This window comes from Peromyscus maniculatus, chromosome 7 (genome assembly GCF_049852395.1).
Source record: "Peromyscus maniculatus bairdii isolate BWxNUB_F1_BW_parent chromosome 7, HU_Pman_BW_mat_3.1, whole genome shotgun sequence".
NCBI classification, from domain to species: domain Eukaryota; kingdom Metazoa; phylum Chordata; class Mammalia; order Rodentia; family Cricetidae; genus Peromyscus; species Peromyscus maniculatus.
The window spans coordinates 17,951,683-17,969,333 of record NC_134858.1 but is presented as its reverse complement, the minus strand read 5'-3'; the positions used below and the strand labels follow the sequence as shown (position 1 = coordinate 17,969,333).

At 56.2% G+C, this 17,651-nt stretch overlaps 2 protein-coding genes across 10 annotated transcripts in view; one reads left to right on the top strand and one right to left on the bottom strand.

Annotated features, from left to right (window-relative positions):
- The window catches only part of Elavl3 (ELAV like RNA binding protein 3), a 35,438-nt gene extending 32,668 nt beyond the window's left edge, over positions 1–2,770 (top strand). For 3 of the 6 annotated variants that reach the window (XM_076575850.1, XM_076575849.1, XM_076575852.1), the window contains exons 7-8: positions 97–395; positions 2,456–2,770. In XM_076575850.1, coding sequence (XP_076431965.1) covers positions 97–395; positions 2,456–2,544 — 388 coding nt within the window. In that variant the 3' untranslated portion in view covers positions 2,545–2,770. Of the gene's footprint in view, positions 1–96 lie in introns of all 6 variants that reach the window. The other 3 variants (XM_076575851.1, XM_076575854.1, XM_076575853.1) reach the window with 3 other exon arrangements.
- Positions 2,771–4,547: 1,777 nt separating this feature from the next.
- Prkcsh (PRKCSH beta subunit of glucosidase II) overlaps positions 4,548–17,651 on the bottom strand; it is a 30,319-nt gene continuing 17,215 nt past the window's right edge. For 2 of the 4 annotated variants that reach the window (XM_076575846.1, XM_076575845.1), the window contains 17 exons: positions 17,380–17,537; positions 17,111–17,227; positions 16,320–16,415; positions 16,133–16,190; positions 13,892–14,009; positions 11,491–11,620; positions 9,253–9,337; positions 8,802–8,880; positions 8,186–8,272; positions 7,846–8,007; positions 7,677–7,773; positions 7,198–7,267; positions 6,590–6,679; positions 6,247–6,321; positions 6,064–6,163; positions 5,786–5,936; positions 4,548–4,862 (listed from right to left, as the gene is read on the bottom strand). In XM_076575846.1, coding sequence (XP_076431961.1) covers positions 5,790–5,936; positions 6,064–6,163; positions 6,247–6,321; positions 6,590–6,679; positions 7,198–7,267; positions 7,677–7,773; positions 7,846–8,007; positions 8,186–8,272; positions 8,802–8,880; positions 9,253–9,337; positions 11,491–11,620; positions 13,892–14,009; positions 16,133–16,190; positions 16,320–16,415; positions 17,111–17,227; positions 17,380–17,461 — 1,593 coding nt within the window. In that variant the 5' untranslated portion in view covers positions 17,462–17,537 and the 3' untranslated portion in view covers positions 4,548–4,862; positions 5,786–5,789. The remainder of the gene's footprint in view (positions 4,863–5,785; positions 5,937–6,063; positions 6,164–6,246; positions 6,322–6,589; positions 6,680–7,197; positions 7,268–7,676; positions 7,774–7,845; positions 8,008–8,185; positions 8,273–8,801; positions 8,881–9,252; positions 9,338–11,490; positions 11,621–13,891; positions 14,010–16,132; positions 16,191–16,319; positions 16,416–17,110; positions 17,228–17,379; positions 17,538–17,651) is intronic. The other 2 variants (XM_076575848.1, XM_076575847.1) reach the window with 1 other exon arrangement.

The window sequence follows — 17,651 nt, the reverse complement described above, 5'->3', positions numbered from 1 at the left end:
GGTCACAGCTAGGTTAGGACCGGATAGGGTCCTCCCCATGGGGGGCTCGGAGGCATGCTGGGGATCAGGGCAGAGCCCGCGTGACCCCCAAAGTAGTCCCCTGTCGCTCATCGCCAGGTTTTCCCCAATCGCCATCGACGGCATGAGCGGCCTGGCCGGTGTGGGCTTGTCTGGAGGCGCTGCGGGTGCCGGCTGGTGCATCTTCGTGTACAACCTGTCCCCGGAAGCCGATGAGAGTGTGCTGTGGCAGCTTTTCGGACCCTTTGGGGCAGTCACCAATGTCAAGGTCATCCGAGATTTCACCACCAACAAGTGCAAGGGCTTCGGCTTTGTCACCATGACCAACTACGATGAGGCAGCCATGGCCATCGCCAGCCTGAACGGCTACCGCCTGGGTGAGCGCGTGCTGCAGGTGTCCTTCAAGACCAGCAAGCAACATAAGGCCTGAGAGGTCGCCGCCCTCCCTCCCCGGGCAGCAGAGAGAGAGAGAGAGAGAGAGAGAGAGAGAGAGAGAGAGAGAGAGAGGGAGAGAGAGAGGGAGAGAGGGAGAGAGGGAGAGAGAGAGAGAGAGGGAGAGGGAGAGAGAGAGAGAGAGCGTGATTGCAAGAGCAGGCAGACCCACACACCTGCAAATACACCACAGGGTGAGCATCGGGATGGGGAGGGTCTGCAGGGATGCGGGGGAGGGACCCCCACCCTGTCCTCCCTGCCTTCCCCACCCAGGGGCCTGTTCACTCTCTCGTCTTGGTTTGGTTCATGGTGATGGCTTTTGTTTCTTTTTTTGGCTAAAAATAAAAAGAAGAAAGCAGAGAGGAGACCCCCCCATCCCACCTCCCCCTCACCACCCTGCATGGGTTGGCTCAGGGGACACAGCAGTGCCCCACCCAGGCCTCCCCCGCCCAGGCCTGTCCTATACCGCAAGAAAGGGGAGGGAGCAGGTTTAAAAATCCCCAAAACAGCAAAAAACATGAAAGAGGGGTGTGGGCATCCCCATCCCTCGCCCCAGTCCCCTGGGCAGAAAACAGGGAGCAGGGTTGGGGCAGGGCAGGAAGCAGAAACAAAATGAAAAAAAAAAGGGGGTGGGGTGGGGTGGGAGGGGAAGAAAATCTCTATTTTTGTAAAAAGGGAAAAAGACCTCGTGGAGAATTTTTACTGGGGATTCTTGAACTTGAAAAAAAAAATCACAAAAAAAAAGACAAAAAAAAAAAAAGAAACTATTTTGGCAAGTTATGTTTACCAACTAACTGGGGCAGAGGGCACAGGGAGCAGGGCTGAGGGGTTGGAAGTCCACAGGGCCGCCAGTACACACACACACACACACACACACACACACACACACACACACACACACACAGCCACAAGAAGCCAGGAGGGACATACACTTGGACCTTGGAAACACAGATACACAACACATACAGAAACATTCCAGGATACATTGAGGAAGGTTGACAAACCCACACCAGAGGACGGAGACACACGGACCTTGGGGCTGCATCGACACAGCGTTGGCTGCTTGTCCACAAAACCACGTGATGCGTGCAAGCCACCGTGACAGATCCATTGGGATGTAGGAATCGGACACAAGTTTCCAAAGAGCGCCTGGGATGTCACTGGGTTGGCGAGTGCTTGTACAGTGTCCACGAAGCCTGGGTTCATCCCCAGCACTGCATAAACCTGGTGTGGGGTGTACAGTCCTCACTCATCCTAGTACTTGAGAGGCAGAGGCAGAAAATCAGGTCAAGACTAGCCTTGGCTACATAGTGAGTATGATGTCAGCCTGGGCTACATAAGACCCTGTCTCAAAACACAAAAACAAAAACCAATAGGTCACCTAGAAACATACAACACCTAGGGACATACACCCATGTTCACAGCATCCTACAGGCCCAGACAAGACGTTCCCACTGGAGACCCTGATCCAGGTACTTCCTCCAGCCAGGCTGTCCAGCCACTTCTCCCTGGGCCCCAGTAAGCCCCAGCCCCAGGTTCTCTGCACAGACTCCTTAGCCCACCAGGGGCCTCCCTGCTGCCCACCACACAGGCGTACACACATGGCGTCCATGCATCCAAACACACAATACCTCGTTCCACTTTGGCATCACCGTGGGCTGGAGGGGGCTTCCCACAACACTGAGGCCAAAGGACCCCGTGTCCCTGGGGCTCAGCCTCCCTGGGTCCAGGGGGAGGTCTGCAGTCTCCTCCCTCATCTAGGGCCAGCGTGCTCCCCTCCGCAGCAAGCACCCAGCACCCCCCCCCCAGATGCAGGGGTGGATGGGCCCAAGGTGTCCCCCACATGCCTTCCCACCCACGTGTCGCCCTCTTTTGATTGTTGGGTTTTTCGTCTTTCCGGACTGTGGGGAACCATGGATGTAGCCTTCATGAGCCCCAGCCCTGGCTTCTGACTGGATTTTGCATCCATAACTCCACACTTTGACTTTTTATTCTTTTATGCAAGTTCCAACAGAAGCCACAGGCTGGAGCCCCTGGGAGCCCCAAACCTTCAACCCACCCCTCAGTGGGCCCAGTCACACCCGAGAGTCGTGAAGCCCCGCCCGCCCGCCCACTGGTTCTGGTTGCTTTCTTCCGGTGTCCTCTGCGTTTGGTGTCTGGCCACGGTCCCATTTGAGCGTCCAACTCTCTCTCCCCACCCCTCCTGGTGTTGTTCTTAACCGTCTGTGGAGTTTCTGCTGCAAGGAACAAAAAGAAAAAAAAAATTAAAAAAAGACCAAAAAATAAAAAACGGAAAAAAAAAAAAAGAAAAGAAAGAAAACTCAGAAGATGAAATATAGCAACAGGAAAGAAAGAAAAAAAGACAAAAACACACACAAAGACGATTTAAAAACAAAAAAAAAGGAAAAAAAAAGATAAACTGTCACCAGTTAACTTTCTTGTACTTTTTTGCTGAATTTAGCTTCATGTAGTTTTAACTTATTGCTATGTTAACTATTTATTATCCTTGTTGGCCTGTTAAGGACCTTTGTGTATATTTCTGTTCTCATTGCTTTGCAAGTTGAAGGAAGGGGTCCCTTTTCTTTCAGTTTTGCTGAGATGTGGTTATGCCTAATTTATTTATAAAAAGGGGAAGTGGAGTCATTAAAGTAATAATTATTAATAACAGTAATGGTAGCGGAGTGCCCCCCGGGGGTGCCGTGGGCTCCGAGGGCTGGGGTCCCCACAGCTGTCGGTGCCCAGGGTCTCTCAACGGGATTGTTTTGCTATTGTCTTGAGAAGTTTTTTGTCTATTTAGCTGGTGAACTCTAGCTTGCTCACGATACACCAAACCTATTTATTCTGGTGGTTTCTAAGTCTGCCCTAATCCCCCCTCCCAGCAGGACGGACTCCCCGCCTTCAGGAGGGTCCGACCCCTTCTTTCCCTGCTGTTTCTGGGGTCTCCCCCTGCCCTCCGCACATGCTGGAGGCATCCGAGCAATAAGGGCTGGGTTTGTCCCCCACCCTGGGGGGAGGGCGGGCTCTGAAGAGGGGGCTCCTCCCCCCACCCCCTCCCACCGAGGCCTAGGTCCCTGCTGCCCCCAAGACTGGGAGGAGGGGACTTTTTTCTAAGACACAAGCTTAGCCCAGCCAGGCCCCCTCCCTGGAGGCCAGTCCCCCAAGAGGGCCAGGCCAAGGGCTCCCAGGGAGAGGGGCCCTTGGGTCTTCCAAAGTCCCTGGGGGCCAGGGGCAGGGCCAGTAGGGAGGGGGCTCAGCCCCTCCAACCCTCCCTTCATCCTGTTTATTGGGAAAGTTTCAAACCAGGACAGAGTCCATGTTGGAGGTGATAAAAAGAACTGTAGAAAAAAAACAAAAAAACCAAACCTCAACCCAAACCCACGAACACTTCAAGTTGCGTTTAGACTATTTATTACTGAGATTCCAGGCCTGGCCGCGGTAACTGACTTTTACATGGAATTGTTTAATTATTTGTACTTTTCATGCCAGAAAATAAAAAGTTCAGAATCTTAAGTCTCAGGTGATTTGTGCACCGCTCTGGGCAGGGGTGGTGGGAGGGAAGCCCAGGAAGGACACCACCCCCCTGGGCTGGGGTCTCTAAAGATGGCAGATGCATCTCAATAGCCTACAGTCTACCCATCACCAGGCGCTGGCTGTCTCCCGTCGGTCGTCAGTCGGCCTGCGACCTGCAGGGCCGCAAGTCTCTGCACACAGCTGCTCCCCGAGTGCCAGGTCTGTAGCTGGGACAGTCCAGTCCCCATGGCAGGAGGCCTGCAGCAGGAGCGTGGGGCTGTGGGCACTGCCGTCGGGAAGCAGATGGTTAGGGCACAGGCCACCAGGCCTGACCTCAGCTCCCTCCCTGGCACTGTAGCCAGAGGCCTGTCTCCTAGGCAGCTCTAGATCCTGTCACGTTGGACAGCGGTAACCAGCACACTCCACATTTGCTGTCTGCTCACACTTGCCCTGTTCTACACCCCGAAATGAAGGCAGACCTAGCCAGGCCTACTGGCCCATGCTTTGGGAGCCCGAGGCAGGAGATACTCTGAGGCTAGCCTGAGCTACATAGACCAACAGGGAAGAAACAGCACACACACAGCCGATGTGGGTGAGTCACATTTATTGTTCTGAGGTCACATGTCAAGTCATCCACTCATCTCCCACCAGCTGGGGAGGCAGGGGTGAGGTGGGCGGGGAATAACTCCCACCCAGAAATCCAAGGAGAGTGAGCTCCTCTATCCATCTCTGGAGGCCGCTGGGGCCTCGGGAATGCAGATGGCTTGGCTAGCCTGGGCCAGAAGTAGGGCTTCGAGCCGCATGGGGTTCCTGCTACCAGGAGGATGGCCAGGAACCCCGGGGTGGGCAGGCCTTGGTCCACAGACTGCAGGATCAGTAGACTGGTTTCAGGCCTTGAGGTCCTAGGATGGAAGACAGAATTAGAAAAGACGGAGGGCTGGGACATGGGTTAGTGCAGAAGCAGTATGGAGGAAGCCTGGATCCCAGCCAGCACTGGAGAGCTACGAACTAGTGTGAAAGACGTGGCTGGGCTGGCAGACTGTTTGCCTAGCACAGGAAGCCCTGGGTTCAGCCATCAGTACCTCGTACAGGGGGCGTGGCGGGTGGCCCAGTGGAGGCAGGACTGACAAACTTTCAAGGCCAGTCTGGACTATCTGACAAAACTGTCTTTGTTTTTGATACAGGGTTTCTCTGTGCAGCCCAGGCAGGCCTCAAACTCAGAGATCCTCCTGCCTCTGCCTCTTGAGTGTTGGGATTAAAAGCGTGCGCCACCACCGCCTGGCAATAAAACTGTCTTGAAACACTTGGAAGGTAGGGTTAGGCAGATAGATCTCTGTGAGTTTGAGGCCAGCCTGGTCTTGGGCTATGTAGAGATCCTGTGTCAAAACCCCCCAAAAAACCTGTCTAAGAAAACATGGGCCTGCCAAGGTAAGGGTAAGGTGCTGGCCTAAGTTCTGGGCCTGGGGCCCACGTGGTACAGAAGAGAACCAACCTCCAAGCTGACCTCTGACTGCGCACGCGCGCACGCGCACACGCACACGCGCACGCACACACACACACACACACACACACACACACACACACACACACACACACACACACAGGCACAAGGTTTACGCCTTTCATCCCAGCACTTGGAAGGCAGAGGCAGGTGGATCACCAAGTTCAAGGCCAGTCTGGTCTACCTAATAAGTTCCAGGACAGCCAAGACTACACAGTGAGGCCCTGTCTCACAGACAATAAATAAATAGTAAGATATAAAGTCAGGGCACAGGTTAGGAGAGTACCCCAGTCCGCACACTGTAACGGAGACCTGCCTCCTTACCAGGCTACAGCTCATCATGGTCCCCGTCAGCGGGCGGCTCTGGTGGCGGTTCTGGGCAGGCCGCGGGTGTCGTCAGCTCCATGAGGTACTCACAGCGACTAGGCTCCGTGGTACTGGTCACCACAGTCTCTTTGCCACACAGCAGGCGCACCTGGGGATGGGAACAGAGCAGGAGCGGGGCTGGGCGGGGCTGGCGCAGGCCTGGGTCCCCACAGCCCCGGGCCTGGGTCCCCACAGCCCCCGGCCTGGGTCCCCACAGCCCCCCGCCGGGCACTCACTGTGGTGGAACGGTTGGGGCCCTGCCAGCAGCCGGTACCCTGCTCGTACTTCATGGCGCTGAACTTGTCGTGATCGGGGCCAGCCCACGAGCCCCACGTGCTATGGGAGAGAGCGGGGGTGCTGAGCACTGGGCCAGTGGGTGGCTGGGGCAGGGTCAAGCCAACAAACCTCAGCCCACTCACCCAAGGTTGGTCGGGGAGCCCCCATGTTTGGGTTTCTGGGAGACCAGTTTGAAGGGGCAAAGCCGGTAGATGTACCTAAGGGCCGGGAGAAGAGCCGAGTGAGAAGACGGGGACCCTAGGCTGACCTCAATCACGCTGAAGTAACTGAGGTTGGCCCTGAACTTAGGACCCTCCTCGCACCCCTCAATTATGTACCACTATGCTCAGTTTCATGAGGTGACAGAACCCAGACTCAACTTGAGGTCCTCCTGCCCCAGCCCCCCGAGTGATGAGATCAGAGATACGAACCCTAACTTCTTGTTTGCCCAGTACCCTCCCTTGCACCCCCCCCCCCCGGATGTACTCGTTGGTGGTGAGCTCGTAGCACTGGCTGTAGAGGTACGCGAACTCCCCGTGGGGACCGAAATCAAAGGAGATCTCTTGTTCCAGACTCCTGGAAAAGCAGGTCCAGTGGTGAAGGGCGCGAGAGCCCCACACAGCAGGGCCCAGGGACAGGAGTGAGGACCTGAGAGCTCCACACAGCAGGGCCCAGGGACAGGAGTGAGGACCTGAGAGCCCACACAGCAGGGCCCAGGGGAAGGAGTGGACCCGAGAGCCCACACAGCAGGGCCCAGGGGAAGGAGTGAGGACCTGAGAGCCCACACAGCAGGGCCCAGGGGAAGGAGTGTGGACATGAGAGCCCCACACAGCAGGGCCCAGGGGACAGGAGTGAGGACCTGAGAGCCCCACACTGAAGGGCCCAGGGGAAAGGAGTGAGGACCTGAGAGCCCCACACTGAAGGGCCCAGGGGAAGGGGAGCATGGACCCGAGAGCCCCACACTGAAGGGCCCAGCTGCACGGTGGGCAGACACAGGCTGTGCCTGGGGCCTTGCAAGAGCCAGGCTGGCACCCCCTCCGAGGGGAGCTGGGGGTACACTGTAACTGGGCAGGAGGCAGCCTCGGTCCCCATACCTGATAGACTCCTCCATCTCTTTCAAGGACCGCTCTGCTTCCTCAAACTTATTCCGGGCCTCCTGTGCAGCTGAGGGACGGGAGATCAGAGGGGGCCCCAGTTCCACGAGAGAAGACACAGAACGGGGCCCCACGGAGGATGTGACAGCTGCCGCTTATGCTCTGGGGTTTGTCCCCGACAACGATGGCCCTCTAGGCCTGACCAGCTGCAGAGTGAGTCTCCTCTGCCGCGTCTCTCTAGAGTGCAGGGCCAGGGCTCCTGGGGCCCGCCCGGCTGGTTCCTGGCCTGTTATGCGTGTTACAAACAAGTACAGCCCATGAGGAGGGAAGACTCCTGGGGATAGGTACAGCAATTCCCAAGCAACCTGGGCACTGCAGGGCCCGGGAGCACCTCCATGTAAGGGCAGACCTGCTCGTGGTAGGTGGAGCCTGGCTGCTGGAGAGGGAAGCTGGACCCTTCCCAGCAGGTCCCCACTCACCATCGATGACAGCCTGCGTCTCCTCATCGTAGGGTGGCATCTTTTCATCCTCAGTGGGGCTGGCAGGCTGTGGCGGCTGGAGAGGGGCTGGCGCCTCCTGGGGAGAGGGCAGGCCCAGTCAGCAGGCAGTCCCTCCCACCCATCTGCCCACCATTCTCCCAACACACACCTTGGGTTTCTCCCCCTGCACCTCCTCTTCTTCCTCTTCCTCCTCCTCCTCCTCTTCCTCCTCCTCTTCCTCCTCCTCTGTGGGTGGCAACACTGGTGGCTGCTCCTCTTTGGGCTCAGTTACATCCGGAGCAGAAGGGGCAGGCATCTCAGTGGGCAGCACCTGGCAGACCCGGGATTGTGGAGGCCAATGCTGAGGACTTGGGGAGCGACCTCATCTCAAGGCTGGGGAACACTGGTTCACGCATCTTGGCCTCCATGGCGAACCAGGTGCCAGCCCAGGAGGTATTTCTGTGAGGGGCTGGGGGGCAGGGACCACTTCCCCACCTTTCCCCACAGACCTCAGAGCGGTACTTGTCCCTGATGCCGGCCCAGACGCGGTCATAGAAGGAGGCAGTGTCAGTCTGTGTGTCCCCACTGAGAAGGGCCTGTGTGCGTTGGGGTGGGGTCAGGGTTAGGCCTTCAGAAGCTCACCCACCCTGCCCCAGGCACTCACAACTAGGGACCAGGCCATAGCAGATGGGCCAGGCACTATGACCAGGAGGGACAGCAGAGGCCTGAAGGAGGCCCGGGGGCTGGGAAGTAAGGGGACATCAGGACCAGGCACAGATGCAATGTTTCCAGAGGCCGCCATGCCCTAAGCAATGGTCCAGAAGGGGCAGGGAAGGACCCAGTTTGCAGGAGAGAGGGTAGAGGGGCAGAGCCAGGGTGGCAGGTAGGAAGAGAGCTGCGGCCTAGGGACAGCAGGGACGGGACTCCTTCCGAGGCAGCGAGCAGAGGTGAGGGGCGGACAAGCACGGGGAACAGGCTCCATGCGCCCTGGTACTCGTCCAGGGTCCTACCAGGCGGCCAGCAACTTACGGTCTCACGCGGACAGGGAACGGCCTCACCTCAGGCCGGCGGGGACCCCTCTCACCCTGAACTCACTCTAGGCCAAGGCTAGGCTGGGGTGGGTACCTGGGCCTCCTCCTCGGAGAGCACTGCATCTCCATCTGTGTCTAGCTCTGGGTGAGTCTGTAGCTCAGCCACCGAAACCCTGAGGGGATAGAGACAAGGAAGAGTGAGGCCTTGGGACCGCGACACGTGAGTGTGGGGGCTGGGATGAGACGGGCAGGCCCCCTCACTTCCCACTCGACTCAAGGCAGACCTGGGGAGTCACACCCGTACCCTACCTCCCCAAACCCTCTTCCTGACCCACCAGCCTCCACCCGCTTCTGCCCCACACGCCAGCACCTCAAAACCACCCAATGCCCAGTGGCAGTGAGGCTCTCACCTGCCCCACCCCCCACGGCTCAAGGCTCACACAGGACGACTGTATGTCTGAGACCAGCCTGGCTCCTTGACGAGTTCAAGGCCAGGTTAGCTAGACGGGGACGAGGGGCTCAGTGGGCAGAGCAGTCACACTTACATCCCATCCTTGTCGTCATCGAGTTCCTGGAAGGCACTGGCCGCCAGCTCCTGTTCCCGCCGGGCCTTGGCAGCAGCTTGCTGCTCTGCGGAGGAGAGGGGGGCATCCTGTCATGCTGTGCCACAAGTGGTCAGATCCAAACACCCCCAAACCTGCCCTCACCGCACATGGCGTCCCACCGTGAGAGCAGTCTCACACTGAGCGCCGGATTTAACGAAGGTCCATGTCCTCTGGGAGGGAGGACGGATTCGGGAACAAGATAAGTAAGTGCAGGGACCACCGAGATGGTTCAGCAGGCTTGCCGCCAAGCCTGACAAGCCGAGTTCGGTCCCTGAGCCCCACATGACGGAAGAGGAGGACCCTGAAGGCACACACGTTCCCATCCCTGAGGAACAGGTGAAGCCTCAGAGTCGGGGAGTTGGGAAAAAGGTGAGTGGGGGGCCTGGGCTGTGAAAGATGGGACAACAGAACCTGCAGGTGTGACCAGAGCCCCTGCGGGGACAGACGCCATGCAGGTGTGACCAGAGCCCTGCGGGGACAGACGCCGCCAAGAGCTCTATGCAGGTGTGACCAGAGCCCTGCGGGAACAGACGCCGCCAAGAGCTCTATGCAGCCGGCAGACCAGCAGTGTCTCCCCTCAGTGACCAGCACCACTGCTCTCTGCTCAGAGCCGTCCAGGCCCTGCAAGGCCCCAGCGAGCTGTGGCAGCAGGACCCTGCCCCCACCCTCCCTTCCCATCACTCTTCACCAGTTTCTGGCCCTTTCTTTCCTGACTAGGAGTCTACTGTACCCCAGGCTGCCAACTCACTATGAAACCAAGGCTGGCCTTGTTTTTGTTTATTTATTTTTTGGTTTTTTTGAGACAGGGTCTCACTAGGTAGCTCTGGCTGTAGACCAGGTTGGCCTCGAACTCAGAGATCCAGCTGCCTCTGAGCTGGGATTAATCTCACCAGAGTGCTGGGATTAAAGGCATATACCACTTGGCTGGCCTTGAATTCTTGATCCATCTCCTAAGGTCTGGAACAATAGTCCCCCAAGGCCTGGCTCCTTCTTCTTTTTTTTTTTTTTTAATTTATTCATGTACTTGATGTAATTTGCATGTATTCCTGCATGACCGAAGAGAGCATCAGAGAGAAGAGGGCGCCAGATCTCATTACAGATGGCTGTGAGCCACCATGTGGTGCTGGGAGTTGAACTCAGGACCTCTGGAAGAGTGGTCAGTGCTCTTAACCTCTGAGCCATCTCTCCAGCCCCCTTCTTTATGTTTTATTTCATTTATTAGAGACAGGGTCTCACTCTGTAGGCCAAGTTTGTCTGGTATTTGTAATCCTCCTGCCTTAACCTCCCAAGAGCTGGGATGACAGGCGTTGTGACCAATGGGACAAGCAGAACCGGTCAAAGGTCAAGGTGGGGGCGGCTGACCGACAGGATGGCGTCTCCTCAGAGACAGGTGAGGTCAGGAGACGCACGTATCTAAACTCACACCCTGTGTAGGCTGAAGGCTCAGCACAGGGGCAGAGCCTGGCCTAGAACCCCCGGCGAGGGGCTGGAGTGACACCGGAGAGCAAGGGCTGGCCAAGCATGTGGAAGGCCCGGGGAAGTGAGCTGCACATGCTGAGAGGTCAAAGGTCTTTGACTTGGGCTTGAGATTCCTGGAGGGACGGTTCTAGGCACCAGACAAAATGAAAACACACGTCTGTAGAAAAGGATCGTGCATCCAAGGCTACAAATCATTCCTATAGTTTCCACACTTGATGGCCAAGGCAAAGTTAACTAGGCACACAAAGAAATGAGCAATCGTGATTAATTAAAAAAAAAGAGTCCAGAACATGGTGGGGCACACATCTAAATAAAATTCTAGCACTTGAGGGGCAGAGGCAGGTAGACCTCTGAGTTCCAGACCACGTCTCAAAACATACCAACAAACAAAAACAAAACATAAATAACCCAGGCATAGTAGTACATGCCTGTTATCCGAGCATCCAGCATACAGAGACAGGAGAATTAGGAGTTCTAGGTCTTCCTCGTCTACACAGGAAATTAAGGCAGCCTGGGCCACATGAGACCCTGCCTCAAAAACAAAGATGGGATGGGGTGTAGCTGAGCGGTAGAGCACTTGGCCAGCATGTGTAAGGCCCTGCACCAGGGGCAGAGAACCCACAACAGAACTCCTCAGGAATTGGAGCTCCCGGCCTGGGTTCCTCCCTGGTCAGAGCTGAAGCGCCACCCACAGCATACCTTCCCACAGCTTCCGGTGCTGGTCTTTGGCCTCCTTCTCCGGCTTCTCTGCTTCTTCCTTCACTGTCCGCAGCATCTCTACCTGGTCTTCCAGAGACTTCTTTCCAGCCTGAAGCTCAAGCAGCTTACTCTGGAGGGAGAGACACCAGCTCTGTTTCAGCCTGGTCCTCTCTTTGTCGTGTGCCTCTGTTCCCCAAGACCTCTCCAAAACACCCGCAACACAGGACACACCCCCGCACCCCAGGGCACACCCCCGCAACACAGGACACACCCCCGCACCCCAGGGTACCCCCACTTTATTCTGGTTCCCTGAGGCTCTTTGGAGCCCAGAAGCTTCATACAGCCCATGACACTGTGTGTGACGTCAGGCCCTTCCCCAGTCCCACCTGTCACATGTCCATCATTTAAACGGAGGAGGGATACATGTGGCAGGGAGATGACATCTCAGGACTCAGTTCTCCCCTGGGGCTCAAACTCCGCTCACGAGGCTTGGTGTCCAGTATTTTCCCCACTGAGCACCTCACCGTCACCCACTGCCACCCTATCCTGAAACTCAAGGGTAACATTCAGACCTCCCCCGGCTCTCTGCTTCCAGTTCTTCCCGCGGCTTTCACGTTCCATGGCTGACTTGAATTACCCTACAGATTTCCATTAAGATAGCCCCTCCTCCAGGAAATCATCTTCATTTCCTGTCCCCAGGATGGGTGAGGGTAACCATGCAAGAAAGCTCTTGATGTCCTGAGGTCCTTGAACGTCTCTACCAACAGCAAGGATATAACTTTCTAACTATCTAGCATTCCCGAGGCAGGGGCCTGCACAGCACCAGGTATACCCTGGGCATCCATACATGTTCTGAGAAGCAACAGGGAGTACAGATGGGGTGAACCCCTGCCTAGAACCCCCCAGTGAGGGGCTGGGCGTGGCTCAGCAGGGGTGGAGCCCCTGCCTAGAACCCCCAGTGAGGGGCTGGGGTGTGGCTAAGCAGGGGTGGAGCCCCTGCCTAGAATCCCCCAGTGAGGGGCTGAGGTGTGGCTCAGTGGTTAGAGCCCCTGCCTAGAACCCCTCAGTGAGGGGCTGGGCGTGGCTCAGTGGTAGAGCCCCTGCCTAGAACCCCCAGTGAGGGCTGGGCGTGGCTCAGCAGGGGTGGTCTGACAGCCTTGGCAGTGTGGCTCAGTACAGGGTGCCTGCCTGGCTCACACAAAGCCTTGGGTTCCAGCTTCAGCACAGTAGTAAAAATAAGGAAGGTGTGGGCATGGTGGGGCACGCTTTTAATCCCAGAACTCAGTCGGCAGAGACAGGTGGAGCTCTGTGAGTCTGAGGTCAGCCTGGGCTACATAGGAAACTCCAGGCAGGCCAGGGCTACACAGACCCTGTCTCAAAAGAAATAAATAAATGAATCAATCAATCAATCAATCAATTTAGAAGGGGTGGGGGTGGGGCAGCGACAACAAAAAGCACCCCAGGCAAGCTCTGGTCTGGAGGCAGACAGGGCTCCCATGAAGTGTAAGGTAGGACGCCTCTCTGCCAGCCTCAGGCCCCTCACCAGGACCTTCTCACCTCCCCTGGAAGGCAGAGGTTACACGAACTGACCTCACCACTTGGCTTCCCCAGATCCCCTGAATTTGAAAGGGCAATCACTGCCCACGGAATGAAGCAGGGCCTTCCAGCTCCTCAATTTGGAGAGATTCTCCAGCCTCGGGGGTGGGAGAGAGGAACCTGGACTCCTCCGGGGTGGGAGAAGGAACCTGGACTCCTCCGGGGTGGGAGAGAGGGGCCTGGACTCTCCCTTGGACAGCCCCACCTCAGTGCCCTGGGGAGGACCTCCCACGCAGTGCTGCTGCTGAAGCATGGATGAGCCAAGGGTAGGCAAGGGAGGGAGACACATAGCCTGGGACTCCTCAGGCACCCACCGCACTCAGTCAGTGTAGTGGTTTCCACTGCCGTTAAGCTCAGAGATTTCCACAGAACTCCAGCGTCACCAACCACCAGCCTCGGTTACAGACAGTGGGGTGGGGGTACCGAGAGATGTTCTTCCTGTCTGAAGGAGTTAACACCCTGCCTTGGAAGCTGACAGCCTCTTACTTGGGAAGTGCTTGGTCAACCACTCATAAAGACAGACACAGGTGCCGGGCGGTGGTGGCGCACGCCTTTAATCCCAGCACTGGGGAAGCAGAGCCAGGCGGATCTCTGTGAGTTCAAAGCCAGCCTGGGCTACAGTGCGAGATCCAGGACACGCACCAAAACTACACAGAGAAACCCGGGGAGGGGGGGACGGGACGGGGACAGACACAGGCTCATCACAGCCCAGAGTCAAGTGCACACCACCCCACACGTGTTTACCCAACCATCACTCAAGGACCCCAGGCCCAGGTCCTACAGTGCATCTCTCTGGGTCCCTCACCTGCTTCTCTTCCCGGGCTGTCTTCCACTCCTCAATGAGCATCTTCTTGAGGCGGAAGCCCTCCCGGGTGACCTCAGCCAGCTGCTGCAGGGACTCTTTTTCCTTACGACCCTTCTCTCTGGAGTAGACACACACAAGTACCACTAAAGACACTCAGGACCCAGCAGGTTTGGCTGTTCCAGAAAGGTCTGAGTTACCTGCAAGCTCCAGCCACACCCCCCACGAACAATGCTGAGAAAGGCAAGACCCAGAACCCTCTTCGAACTGCCCCTCCAGGTTCTTCTGACCAGAGGCCTCCGTTCTGTCCTTGAGAAGACGGACAGTGTGCACAGCCTGCCTCTCCTTGGGATTACAGAACAGACTAGGAAGTGTGAGGAATGGGGTTGGAAGCAAGCCCCCAAACTGACAGAGGAGGAAGAGTAAGAACCCAGGCTCAGGCCAGTCGTGGTGACACACACCTTGAATCCCAGCACTCTGGGAAGCTGAGGCAGCCTGGTCTATAGTGAGCACCAACCCAGCCAAGGCCCCACGATAAGACCCTGGCTCCTCACAAAACACCAAAACCCAAACCAAGAGCTGTGGGTTTGTCAGGTGTGGTGACGACACCCAAAACTCAGCACCAGGCTGTACAGGCAGGAGGCACAGCAGCTCAAGGTCATGACTGCCCAGCTAGCCAAGCCTGAGGCTAGCCTGGACTACGGAGTCTCAAAAACTAAAACAAACCCCAATGTGGCAGACACAGTTGTAATCCCAACAACTAGAAGACAGAGGGAGAAGAATTATCTCCCAAAGTCCAGGTCACCCAAGATAAGCTTAAGACCCTGTCTCAAAAAGTTAAACAGGGGCTTGGGAGATGGCTCAGGTGTGAGTGAGTGCGTGCGTGCGTGCGTGCGTGCATGCATGCATGCATGCATGCATGCATGCATGCGAGTGTTATGTAAGCACGAGGGCCTGAGTTCAAGTCCCTAGCACCTACCAAAAAAGCTAATTGTGGCCACGCACACCTGGGTGGAGACAGGGGGATTGCCAGGACTTGCTGGCCACCAGTGAGAGACACTGTCTCAAAGGCTTACAACAGTGTGAAAGAGCAAGAAGCCCACGTGTCCTCTTAGCTTCCTCATGCACATATCTGCACACACGTGTTCTCATACCTTACGCACATACCACACAAACACACAAAAACAGATCAAAAAGCCAGGCATGATGGCGCACGCCTTTAATCCCAGAGCTTGGGGTTCGGAGGCAGGTAGATCTCTGTGACTTTGAAGACAGCCTGGTCTACAGAATGAGTTCTAAGACAGCCAGAGCTACACAGAGAAACTCTGCTTCAAAAGAGAGATTAAAAAAAAAAAAAAGAAAAGAAAAGAAAACAAGCATGTGGGGGGGGGGTGGAAAAAAATAAAACCAAGTATCGCGAGCGTTAACCCAGTTAGAGCTCAAGTTCAATTGTGTCAGGCCACCAAGCACAAGCCAAGTCATTTCTCTCCTGCTCTGAGTTTCTCCAGTTTTTTGTTTTTGAAACAGGGTCTCTGGCAGCCCATGCTTCAGACTCAGTGGAGCCAAAGACGATCTAGAACCTCCTACCGCCACCTCCCAAGTGCTGTGACTCCAGGCCTGTCCCACCCGCTCCTGTGTTTTTTTGAACAGGTAAACAGTCTCAACTGCTACATGGCTGGAGGGCATGCTGGTAATGTGGAGTTCCCAAGGGGCACGGCCAGTGGATTCACGAAAGGACAAAAGGCGCCACAGCGGTGTAGACTTGTAATCCTAGCACTCAGGAGGTTAAAGGCTGCCTGGGCACACCGAGGGAGAGCCTAGCTCTAAAAAAGAAGAGGGGCTGGAGAGACTTGACTTGCTGCTCTTCTGGAGGACCTGAATTCAACCTGTAACTCCAACTCCAGGGGACCAGACACTCTCTTCTTCTCTTCTGGCCTGGGCAGTAGACATGCATGTGGGTGGCATATTCTCTCTCTCTCTCTCTCTCTCTCTCTCTCTCTCTCTCTCTCTCTCACACACACACACACACACACACACACACACTCACACACACAAAACATAAAAATAAACCTGCCTCCCAAGTGCTAGGACTGGAAGTGTGAACCACCATACTCAGCAAATGAAAATTAACCTTAAAAAGCAAAGGAGAAAAAAAAAAAAAACAGACAAGGAAGCGGCCTGACCTCCAAGTAGAGCTTGGCAAGGTAGCAGGGTACCCAGGGTACCCCACTGCTGCCCACCCACCTGCAGGTGTTCTCACAGACGCTGCCGCTGTTGTACTCATCTGTCCCGTCACAGCAATCTGAGGCAGAGGTGAGGGCCAAGATCAAAGAGGGCAGCCCCTACCCACCCCCACCCCCCACTGCCCCCACCCCACCCCACCCCCGCCGCCCCGCCTCCTCCCCCAAATCCCCAGAGTACTGCCACTTACCACATACCCCATCGTTAACCCGGCTAGAGAGGATGTACAGGGGCTTGTACCCAGTGTTGGTGCAGTGGAAGCTGCCATTGGGACAAGCAGCTGTGCCTGCAGAAAAAGAACGCCTGTTGAATGTGCGCCGAGCCAGACCTGTCTCATCTGGTCACGGAAAGCACCAGAAAAAGAGGCGTGAATTCGGTGTGGTGGTAAATGCCTGTAATCCCAGCACGTGGGAGGTAAAAGCAGGATCAGCAGGGCAGGATCACTCTCAGCTACACTGTGTGTTCAAGGCCAGCCTGGGCTACAGGAAGTGTCTGAAAAACACAAATAAACCAAGGAACAACCAAGGGGAGAAAGGGCATTTTCAGGGGCCTGCGACGGAACCTTCCAGTCTTCTCCAGCTTCACCTAAGGCCTTCAAAAAGGCCTGGCAACCCGCCCCCGCCTCCTCTGCCTTCACCAGGCCCTAGAATGCCATTTCGCCTCACTCCCCCTCCCACCTCTGAGAGGTGCTCATGCTGGCTCTTCCTGGCCAGAAACCTCACCTCCTCCTGGAAGCCATTCCTGGTTCCTCTCTGGTTGCCGACTTGGTCATAATTCTTTTACTTGGGAATGGAAACCAGGGGCTGAAACCTACAAATTCTACCACTGAGCCAACCCAAGCCTGTAACAGGGATCTCATTTCTGCGCTCGTCCTGCTCACTGAGCAGCGAGCAGTGGGAAGATGGGGCCCTGGTCTTCATGGGGCATCTGCTCCCGGCAAGCTCATCTAACGGGCAGTAAGGAGACGCAGAAGCTGCTCACCAGGCTCATCGGAGCCATCCTTGCAGTCACAGTAATCATCGTTCACCTGATCGAACGGGATGGTGGCTGTGCCATCCAAACACGTGAAAGGCTTAGATTCGTCATAGAAGTGATGGTCTGGGGAAGAAAACAGGAGGTTCAGCCCGGATCTTCTCAAATACATCAACATACCTCTGTCCTACCCATTCACCAGAATGCTACGGGGAAATTGAGGCAAAAGGCGGGAAATGCCCCTCCCGACCACCAGGCTATGCACAAAAAGGACTCACTGCTGAGGGAAACGCCCCGGGGTCTCTTAACCTCTACGGCCCAGCAGAGGGGTAGCAGCAGCAGCAGCAGCAGCAGCAGCATTCCGTCCGGGTCGAGACCGGAAGTGTGTTCTGCGACAGGAAGCAGGCTGTAGGAAGATGTGCTATGTGTCCTCTCTCTGCAGAAAGAATGAAGCACCGGTCATTGAGAGAGCTTTGCCCAAACTGGACTCACCACTACTTCCGGAAAATGAGGGCTCAATTGGCTGCGGAGTTGGAGGTGCAGGGCCAGG